Source organism: Camelus ferus, chromosome X (genome assembly GCF_009834535.1).
Source record: "Camelus ferus isolate YT-003-E chromosome X, BCGSAC_Cfer_1.0, whole genome shotgun sequence".
Classification (NCBI taxonomy): Eukaryota; Metazoa; Chordata; class Mammalia; order Artiodactyla; family Camelidae; genus Camelus; species Camelus ferus.
In genome coordinates, this window is record NC_045732.1 from 40407542 (window position 1) to 40419067 (window position 11526).

At 36.7% G+C, this 11526-nt stretch overlaps 1 protein-coding gene across 1 annotated transcript; it reads right to left on the reverse strand.

Annotated features, from left to right (window-relative positions):
• Positions 1-8977: 8977 nt before the first annotated feature.
• LOC102508015 (putative G antigen family E member 3) lies at positions 8978-11285 on the reverse strand. The gene is made up of 4 exons (XM_032474659.1): positions 11201-11285; positions 10894-10997; positions 9940-10112; positions 8978-9010 (listed from the first exon to the last, which is right to left on the reverse strand). The coding sequence occupies exons 1-4, from the start codon at positions 11251-11253 to the stop codon at positions 8978-8980; spliced, it is 363 nt and encodes a 120-aa protein (XP_032330550.1). The 5' UTR covers positions 11254-11285.
• Positions 11286-11526: the final 241 nt, after the last annotated feature.

The following is an 11526-nucleotide window of genomic DNA, read 5'->3' on the forward strand; positions in this document are numbered from 1 at the left end:
GAGTCTATTTCTGCCCTTTATTTACGCTTTGTTTTTGTTTGTTTGTTTGTTTTTGTTTTTGTTTTTTAGATTCCACATATGAGCGATCTCATATGGTATTTTTCTTTCTCTTTCTGGCTTACTTCACTTAGAATGACATTCTCCAGGAGCATCCATGTTGCTGCAAATGGCAGTATGTTGTCGGTTTTTATGGCTGAGTAGTATTCCATTGTATAAATATACCACCACTTCTTTATCCAGTCACCTGTTGATGGACATTTAGGCTGTTTCCATGTTTTGGCTATTGTAAATAGTGCTGCTATGAACATTGGGGTGCAGGTGTCATCCTGAAGTAGATTTCCTTCTGGATACAAGCCCAGGAGTGGGATTCCTGGGTCATATGGTAAGTCTATTCCTAGTCTTTTGAGGAATCTCCACACTGTTTTCCATAGTGGCTGCACCAAACTGCATTCCCACCAGCAGTGTAGGAGGGTTCCCCTTTCTCCACAGCCTCTCCAGCATTTGTCATTTGTGGATTTTTGAATGACGGCCATTCTGACCGGTGTGAGGTGATACCTCATTGTAGTTTTGATTTGCATTTCTCTGATAATTAGTGATATTGTGCATTTTTTCATGTGCTTTTTGATCATTTGTATGTCTTCCTTGGAGAATTGCTTGTTTAGGTCTTCTGCCCATTTTTGGATTGGGTTGTTTATTTTTTTCTTATTGAGTCGTATGAGCTGCTTATATATTCTGGAGATCAAGCCTTTGACGGTCTCACTTGCAAAAATTTTCTCCCATTCCGTAGGTTTTCTTCTTGTTTTATTTCTGGTTTCCTTTGCTGTGCAGGAGCTTGTAAGTCTCATTAGGTCCCATTTGTTTATTCTTGCTTTTATTTCTTCTAGGAGAAAATTTTTGAAATGTATTTCAGATAATGTTTTGCCTATGTTTTCCTCTAGGAGGTTTATTGTATCTTGTCTTATGTTTAAGTCTTTACTCCATTTTGAGTTGATTTTTGTATATGGTGTAAGGGAGTGTTCTAGCTTCATTGTTTTACATGCTGCTGTCCAGTTTTCCCAACACCATTTGCTGAAGAGACTGTCTTTATTCCAATGTATATTCTTGCCTCCTTTGTCAAAGATGAGTTGACCAAAAGTTTGTGGGTTCATTTCTGGGCTCTCTATTCTGTTCCATTGGTCTATATGTCTGTTTTGGTACCAATACCATGCTGTCTTGATGACTGTAGCTCTAGAATCCAACAACACATAAAAAAGATTATACATCATGACCAAGTGGGGTTCATCCCAGGGACACAAGGCTGGTTCAACATACGCAAATCAATCAGTGTAATACATCACATCAACAAGAGAAAGGACAAAAACCACATGATCATCTCAATCGCAGAAAAAGCATTTGATAAAATTCAACACCCATTTATGATAAAAACTCTCGCCAAAGTGGGTATAGAGGGAACATATCTCAACATAATAAAAGCTATATATGACAAACCTACAGCCAGCATAGTACTCAACGGTGAAAAACTCAAAAGCTTCCCACTAAAATCTGGGACAAGACAAGGATGCCCACTATCACCACTCCTATTCAACTTAGTCCTGGAAGTCCTAGCCACAGCAGTCAGGCAAGAGAAAGAAATAAAAGGGATCCAAATTGGAAAAGAAGAGGTAAAAGTGTCATTATATGCTGATGACATGTTACTATATATACAAAACCCTGAAAGGGCCACACAAAAGCTACTAGAGCTGATTGAAGAATTCAGCAAGGTAGCAGGTTACAAAATTAACGTTCAAAAATCAGTTGCATTTCTTTACACTAACGATAAATCAACAGAAGAAGAAAGTAAAGAAACAATCCCCTTTAAAATAGCACCCAAAGTAATAAAATATCTGGGAATAAATCTAACCAAGGAGGTGAAAGAATTATACACAGAAAACTATAAACCATTGATGAAGGAAATTAAAGAAGACTTTAACAAATGGAAAGATATTCCATGCTCTTGGATTGGAAGAATCAATATTGTTAAAATGGTCACACTGCCCAAGGCAATCTACAGATTTAATGCAATCCCTATCCAATTACCCAGGACATATTTCACAGAACTAGAAAAAATCATAATAAAATTCGTGTGGAACCATCAAAGACCTAGAATTTCCAAAGCATTACTGAAGATAAAGAAAGAGGCTGGAGGAATAACTCTCCCAGACTTCAGACAATACTATATTAACTATTGATACTTTCAATCACATGCAATCACATGCTCTCTTTCTTTTTCTGGAATTCCCATAATACAAATTCTTGCTTACTTGAAGGTGTCTCATAATTCACACAGACTTTATTCACTCTTTTAAATTATTTTTTACCTCTAACTGGCTAATTTCAAATGACCTGTCTTCAGGTTTGCTGATTTTTTTCCTGCATTATCAAGTCTGTTGTTGAAACACTCCATTTTTTCAGTTCTGTCATTGTGTTATTGAGCTCCAGGATTTGTTTGTTTCCTTTTTTTTTTTTAAAAAAATAGTTTATGGTTTTTCAAAAAATTCTCATTTTGATTAGGCATTGTTTTCCTGATTTTATTACCTGTCTATCTGTCCTCTTACATTTCAATGAGTTTTTAAAAAATCATTATTTTAAATTCTTTGTCAGGCAACTTGTAGTTCATTTCTTTGGAGTAAGTTACTGGAGCTTTATTAGTTTCCTTTCATGATGTCATGTTTATCTTATTCTTTATGATCTATGTAGCTCTGAATTGGTCTGTGCATTTGAAGGAGCAAATATCTCTTTCAGTCTTTATGGACTTTTTTCAGCAAAGACCTTCTACTATCTGTTCCCTAGGCTTAGGGATTACCTCTCGAATTGCAGTCAAGCTGGTTTGGATGCAGGTCATATGGCTATTGCTGGGTACACAGTGGAATCCACTTTTGATGGGCCTGTTACCAAGGCCTCCTGTTACCAAGGCCTTGGGTACATGTGGATCATGTCTGGTCTCTGCATAGATGGGACTGCCTCAATGATCTTGTTCAGTAGAGCTGGGAATGGGACAAGGGTCCACAGTAGGGTATATAGGTAGTGAACAGACACTCCCATTGAGTTTCTGAGAGGGCTCCTGCTGGGTCACTGTGTCAATCTTTGGGCAAGTAGGACTATCCCTTGGTGGTGGCTGAGAGGGGCTGGAATCAAGTCTCAAGGCTGCCTTAGGGTCCAAATCCAGAACCAAGTTCTGCAGACCTGGCTCTGGAGGCATGATTGGGAATGTTTCCCACCAGGTCCCCTGGGCAGACATGAATGCTCCCTGACCATGGCTAGGAGTAACTGGAGGCAATTTGTAGGATTGTTTCAAGATCTTTGGGAAGACTAAGTTTGGCAAGTTTAGGCTCAGATGGGAGTGTCTCCTGTTGGGTCTCTGGGTGGGAAAGACTGCTCATAGGATGTGGCTAGGAGGTGTTAGAACTGAATCACAGGGCTGTTCAAGAATCTGCTGTCAAACTGAGGTTGGCTGGCATACCTCTAGGGGCATGTCTCCTGGTAGGTTCCTAGACTGGCAAGCCTGCTCATAAGGTGCAGCTAGAAATTGTTGGGGCTGAGTTATAAGATCGTTTAAGGATCTTTGGGGACATGGAAAGATTTGTGTCACAGTGGGTACCTGAACTGTCAGGACTGCTCATGGACTATGGCTGGGAGCAGTTGGAGCAGAGTTGCAGATCCATTTCAAGACCTTCTGGGGTACAGATGGGAGTGACTCCCGCTGGGTACCTGAGTTGGCAAGACTGCTTATCAAGTGCAACCAGGAGAACCTAGAGCCCAGTTATAGGGTTGTTTGAGAATCTACAGTTGTACTGAGTTCAATCAGCTTGCCTCCAGGGGCTCTAGAACTGTGTTCAAGAGGGGCTGGAGCCAGATGATGAACCACTTCAGGGTCTACAGCCAGGAATGAAGTCTTTGGTCCTATATTACCCAAGGCATGGGTGGGCATGACTCCTCTTGAGTTTGTTTATTCATTTACATTAAAACTACAAGGAGATATCACTGCACACCTATCAGAATGGCTAAAATTGAAAAGACTTATCATGTCAAATGTTCACAAGGATGTGGAGCAACTGGAGCCCTCATTCACTACTGGTGGGAATGCAAAATGCTACAATCAACTTTGAAAACATTTCAGCAGTTTGGCAATGAAGTTGTGCAAAAATAAACTACAGATGAATTAAATAAAATATGGGAAAAGTAGAGCAAGGAAACATATACATGATGAATGTGAATTAAAACAGAAGACAATATTAAGAGCAAACAGATGGTTATAATGAGAACTGCACATGGGCTCCAGGATCTGTAGGTTGAAAACTGGCTGCTCTACTGGCTAGAGATTTGGCTTTGAATAAGTTACTTGCTTTCTCTGACGCTTAGTTGTACATAAAATTGAGATACTTGGATGGAGAGATTTATATTTTTAGTGAAAAGGAAGATGATAAACAATGATATTAAAATTTATTTATGGTGAAGTAGTACTTAGAACACATGCATCATCCTCTGGGAGAAGCCACGTGTCACCATCTGGGTTACATGGCCCTTCACTATGTTTTGAGCATCTCCTGTTTCACCCCTGCCACAGCGCTCATCACACTTGTTTTGTCATTTCTTTTTTTATGGTTTTCTGATCAGTAGACTTTGTACTCTTTGAGAATTCATATCCAACGTGAACTATTTCTACATTCTCAAAGCCTTCCTAGCCCAGAGCCCAGAGGCTGATTCCCATAAGGTGATTAGAGATTTTTTTGTCTGCATGTTTATGACACATGCTACTCACTTAACCAAATACAGCCATGATTAGAACAGTAGTTTATTCACTGAAAATAATACATTGCAAGTGAACAATCATAGGAAATTTATCTTCCCAAACTTCTGTTCTCTTAGAGAGAGGTTTGTGACCTCCACTCCACACTGTCCAGAAGTATCCAGTACAGCATATTCCCCACCTTTATGTTCATAATGAATCTTGGACACTTTGCTCAAATCAGTGCTCAGCTGAGGACTGAATTAGCTAATTAATTCACTGATCTTCCTCTATACAAAGGGGCTGAAAAGCAGACCTAGCCATCAGCAAATACTTTTTGAATGACCATGACACTGTTAATCTAGTTATCTTAATATTTAAACATGAGGTATAAGTGTCACTCAGTCTTACATCAGCAGAGTCAAGTATGTGACCCCAGTGATCAGTGGACATGGGAAATCTTGTCGACCTATTTCACTCTCACAGTCTTTCCACCTTGGTTAATTCTTGATTCTATGCTACTTGATTCTAGGCTAAGCATCATTCACTATTTTTATTGTTGTTTTGTGGGTCCTTTGCCTATGTTCCTTCTTTATATATATAATTTATACATATATATAAAATTTTTTATTGAACTATATAGTCAGTTAACAATGTTGTGTCAATGTCTGGTATATAGCACAATGCTTCAGTCATACATGAACATACATATATTCGTTGTCATATTCTTTTTCACCATAAGTTACTAGAAGATATTGAATATAGTTCCCTGCGCTATATAGCATAAACTAGTTGTTTATCTATTCTATATATATCAGTTAGTATCTGCAGATCTCTAATTCTGAGTTTATCCCCTCCCACCCTCCTCCCTCTTCTTCTAGTAACCACAAGTCTGTTCTCTGTCTTGTAAAGAGTCTGTTTCTGTTTTGTAAATAAGTTCATTTGTATTTTTTTTTAGATTCCACATATAAATAATAACATATGGTATTTTTCTTTCTCTTTGTGGTTTACTTCACTTAGAATGACAATCTCCAGGTGCATCCATGTTGCCGCAAATGGCAGTATTTTATTATTTTTATGGCCAAGTAGTATTCCATTGTATAAATATACCACAGCTTCTTTACCCAGTCATCTGTCGATGGACATTTAGGTTGTTTCCATGTTTTGGCTATTGTAAATAGTGCTGCTATGAACATTGGGGTGCATGTGTCTTTTTGAATTAAGGTTCCCTCTGGATATATGCCCAGAAGTAGGATTGCTGGATCATATGGTAAGTCCATTTTTAGTCTTTTGAGGAACCTCCATACTGTTTTCCATAACAACTACACCAAACTACATTCCTACCAACAGTGTAGGAGGGTTCCTTTTTCTCCACACCCTCTTTAGCATTTATTGTTGGTGGACTTTTGAATGATGGCCATTCTAACTGATGTGAGGTGATACCTCGTTGTAGTTTTGATTTGCATTTTTTTTGATAATTAGCAGTACTGAGCCTTTTTTCATGTGCCTATTGGCCATTTGTATGTCTTCATTGGAGAATTGCTTGTTTAGGTTTTCTGCTCATTTTTGGATTTATTATTATTATTATTAAGTTGTATGAGCTGTTTATATATTTTGGAAATTAAGCCCTTATCAGTCTCATCTTTTGCAAATATTTTCTCCCATTCTGTAGGCTGTATTTTTGTTTTGCTTACTGTTTTCTTTGCTGTGGAAAAGCTTGTAAGTTTAATTAGGTCCCATTTGTTTATTTTTGTTTATATTTCTATTCCCTGGGTAGACTGCCCTAGAACATTGCTGAGATTTATCAGATAATGTTTTGCCTATGTTTTCTTCTAAGAGGTTTATAGTGTCTTGTATTATGTTTAAATCTTTAAGCCATTTTGTTTATTTTTGTGTATGATGTGAGGAATTCTAACTTCATCAATTGACCTTCTTTACTCTTGAACTGCTTTTCTATTAATGTGTCTGTTTCTCCAATTAAAATGTGCTATCCCCTATAGCAAGTCCTGTGTAACATTAGTCTTTTCATTTCCAGCATTCCAGATATTTCCTGAAGCATGGAGGCATTAATTCATGTCTAATTAATTAATCTTTTATAATGAACCTGGCAGAAAAAGCATATCCTCTGTTTTGGAGCCATTAATGCAGATAATGTTTGCAGGCACCACACAGATGGCCTTCTGTTTTGTGCCAGACACTGTAGGGGAGCGGCTCTGCCTTGGTGCCCTGATGCCCTTGCATGTCCCCATTTACACCATGTAGGCAAGGCTGGACTACAGGCAAACCTGAATCTTGGCAAAACCCCTTGTGATCTCTCTGGGAGCAAGAAGAGATAAGCAGCCTGGTGAGCTGCCACTAGGCAGTTTCTCACTTTCCTATCTTCCTGGAGGCTGACATAAGGTTCTTATTCATCCATCCCCTTCTTTTCAGTTGAGTATGGGATGTTCTTCCTTGCTTTATCTTAGTGTTCAGCTTTGGACTACAGAACTACTCACTATTTTAGGGTACAGCTGTGGGCTTCTCACTGGCAGATGGACCCACAACCCATGGTGTCCATCACTGAGCACCTCTGATTCAGTGTCAAACTCTGGGACTAGGGGCACAAGGATCTGATACAATGCTGATTTTGCTTTTGCTGTGTCATAAGTAATAATCTTTTTAGATCCATTTGGGTTAGTTGTCTCCTTACCAGTCAAGTCTATGGAAGTGTGTTAACCCAACCTAAAAACTGCGGTAGTGCACTTTATGGCCCTTTTAGCCACCACAGTGCTGTTTAGGGAACTCCTAACTGCTTAACAGAGACTCTGGTATTGAGCTGTGTAGACTACAATTTTCAGCCCACAGCAGGACTTAAGAATGCAGCCTTTGCCAGGCCTCTGTCATGTATAAAACAATTTTTTAATTGATTCATATCTGATAACTACATAACACTTATTTAAATCAAATCAATTTAACTCAGATTCATTCAAAAAGTTAATGTGATATCCCAACTTGAAATTCAGAAGGAGTTATCACTTGCTAGAGATGTAATTGCAAGTTTAAAAATTAAAATTTAAATAAAACTCAGAATATAATTAATGAACCTATCCATTTGTACTGAAACTCTTACCCTATATATAAGTTAGCTCACTTTTTCTTCATAGAAGAACTTTAGTGTAAATATTGTAATTTCTATTTTAGAAATAGGTAAATATACCCAAATAATTTAAGTATTTTCTACCACACAGCCAGTGTGTCAGAGCCAGGATTGAAACCTATGGCTATTGCATGTCATGCCTCTAAGGAGACAGAGTAGATAGTCCTCAAGTAATTTTGTCCCAGCAAGTCCCTCTGGCTCCTTACAGTTTTTTTCTACCCAGACCCTAATCCTTTTCAGCCAGTTCTACACCATAGTATATTGTGGCAAATTGGGGTACTCTAGACTCATTTTTCATTTGTATCACAGATCTTGTCTTTTTTTTTTTTTTTGGATCAGGTAAGTATTTTTAAACTTCTGCAAGAGAGAGCAATAATTGTTATTTATAATCCCATGACATTTCTTAAGCAAAGTAGATTCTGAGTGGAGTCCTTTGTGGCAGAACTGTTTTACTGAGGTGTAAGGATACAAATGGGGTTCAGAGATGGATTGTAAAAACTTAATGTAATTTACCACATTAACCAATTAATAGAGGGAAAAGGTCCTATGATATCAGAGATGCACTATGAGTTTTTGATGAAATTCTACATATATTCAAGTTAAGTATGATTAGCAAAATAGGAACAGAATAGAACTTTCTTACCTTGATAAAGTGTACCTATGAAAAAGTACAGTAAATATTATATTGAAATATAAAAAATTTTCCATTTCTGATCAGGAAACAAGGATATCCACTAAATAGTATTGGGTGGTCCTGTCCAATATCATAAGTAAGAAAAGGAAATAAAAGGCATAGTGTTTAAAATGGAAAAAAAAAACATTATTCAAATCTGATATGATTGTGTATGTTAAAAATCCAAAAGGATCAAGAGATAACATGAGCATATTTAGCAAAGCTGCTAAAAATAAATATACATTTTCTCTATTAAACACTTAGAATATAAACTTGCAAGAGCATCAAATATGTAGGAATAAATTTAATAAAACTATGCAAGAATTCTTTGCAGAAAGTTGTAAAACTTTATTGAAAGACGGTTAACAGTCAAATTTCCAATATAAGGACAGCATGCTTGGCTTCAGTTGGGTTTAAATCTGTGATTGTCCTTCATCTATAACAAAAACAAAATTGAGGAAAATTACTTTGCAGAACTTTATTTAGATAACTATAGCTATACAAAGGACACAACAGTTTCAATGGATTAAAATGAGACTTGTATGGGTGACCTTTTGGCTTACACCCACTTAACCTCTGTATAGATATTGAAGGTAAACTTTTAGGCATACAGACAGTATTTTTAATCACATCACTTTTTAGTGAAATAAGGAAACAAAGAGATTGTTCCAGTTCAGTGCAAATTTAATCAAATCAAACTAGTTAAAGGTAGGTATAGGTAAAAAGGGAAAACTATATATACATACTTTAAGTAACAAGCTAAATAAACAAAAAAAAAACCTAAGGAAAAATATTTCCAACGTTTTGATGTGAAATAATATTTTGAATACAGGATGTGCTTGGAACTGCCTTAGTGAAATTAACAGAAAGGTCATTATTGTGTCTGTTTCTATTGTGGGAAAATTAAAAAAAAACATTTATTTAGGATAGTTTAGTCTTTATGCAGCTATTTTAAGCAGGGTAAACATTTGTCCCCATTTTCACCCATACTCTTATCTCTTTACACACTTAAAAGCATTTCAATATGTACAATTACATGTGCACACTAGTTTTAAACTATTACTACCATAGTTAATATCAAATTATAAACTGGTGTTTATTATGTGTTACATACTTATTAAAAGCAGGTCTTTATAAAAATATCTGAAAACTATTAGATGATGGCTATAAGACTTATACTCAAAAATTAGAGAATACTTTCGTATCTTATAATTCAATATGGATTTGATCCAGTTTGTTTCCATCTTCAATAGCTTAATATGATAGCCATTTGAGGTCTGAACTGCCTTTCAAATAACCTTTGTATGTGAAGTCTGTTATTAAAATAGCAGTAATGTTACCTCTATATTATAAGAAATATAATACTGTGGAAAATAGAAACCCCAAAATTTGCATCTTAATGGGTAACAAACCTGCTTCTGGCATTTTAATGAGCTCGAAATTTGGTAGCATCTCCTCCTTGACATCGGGACCATCTCCTGGCTCATCCAAGGTCTTCAGCAGAGTCAGCTCCTGTTGATCAGCTCCCACATCAGGCCCTTAAAAATAAGATGGTCATTATTGTAAGAAGTAAAACCATGAAATATGAATAAGGAAATAATAGTCATTCCGTCAGCATTATGAAAAAAAAGCCTGTATGCTTATGTGGAAATAATATAATGCATAAGAGTCTCAAGAGAATTAGTGTCAGGCGTCTGTTGCCAGAAAAATGGAAAACAGGTTTTTCAAATATTACTCTTTCCTTACCTCAGGCTACCTCCAGAAAACTTAATTGTCCCTTTTGTATTTATATGTTATTGTACTTATATTAAATCAGTAGTTTGTTAGATCTGTCTGACTAGATTTTAAACTTCAGATAGAAATTATGTCTCTCATTAGCACTGAAACTCCTAGCACTTAGTATGTTACATGGCATGAGTAGGCACTAAAAATGTTGTGTAGAAAAATTCGTAAAAAATAAATGAAGATGTCAGCAAAATGACAAACTAGGTAGCCCCAAAACTCTCATTCTCCCATAGAAACATCAAAATACCAACCACAAACTGGCTGAACAAGCCACATAGAAGCTCTGGAAAGCACTCAAAGGTTAACATGGGAATCTCCAATCAAGAAAAAGCCACATTCAAAATAATAGGAAACTTCTGTGGCATTTTTACTTACCTTCTCTCCATTCTTTCCCCAGAGCAGTAGCAGGAAATGTTTTAGATATTTTTCTAACGTTTCTTTCCTCTTGTTACTGGTATGTCATAATGCAGAATGAACAAAAAAAATATCTCCACCACCCATAGACCCACCACGACTCATTCCCTCTCTTTTCACCTTGAGCCACAGGTGCTCCTTCATCTTCAATGTCCTGAGCAGGTATAGTATCCTGACTCTCAGTTGGTTCCTCAAGTTGAGGTTGTTTATCACTGCTGCTGAGCCTAGGTGTACGATTGTGCAAACAAAAAACCCGGTAATTCATACAAATATATATAATGCATACACATTATTGTCTAAATACATTTTCCAATAGTAATTAATATATATACACATTTTTTTCTTAATAAAATTGTTACTCTTCTCAAAGACATCTACTCCAAGTAAAATATTATCAGTAGTGACTTTGGAAGCTATTTTAACCTACACTGGGGTCAATAAGCATGAGAAGGAAGTCACAGGGCAAAATATGGGGAACATAAGAGCATGTCCATCCAGGCAACAACAGAATGTAATCCTCCTGGAACAATGTTTGCTTCATGAGATTCCATTATCATCTTCTATTACAATGTAAGATCCATATCTATACTACTTGAACATTAAGAATAAGATTCTGGTAATAGAAAACATCACATGTTGAAGCACTCACAACCAGAGGTCCAACCAGCTGGGAAGACTCTCCTTAATCTCTTCTTCCTGCAGATTTGGGTCTTGCTCTCACATGCGCACTCATATTTCCCACTGAAAACAGAA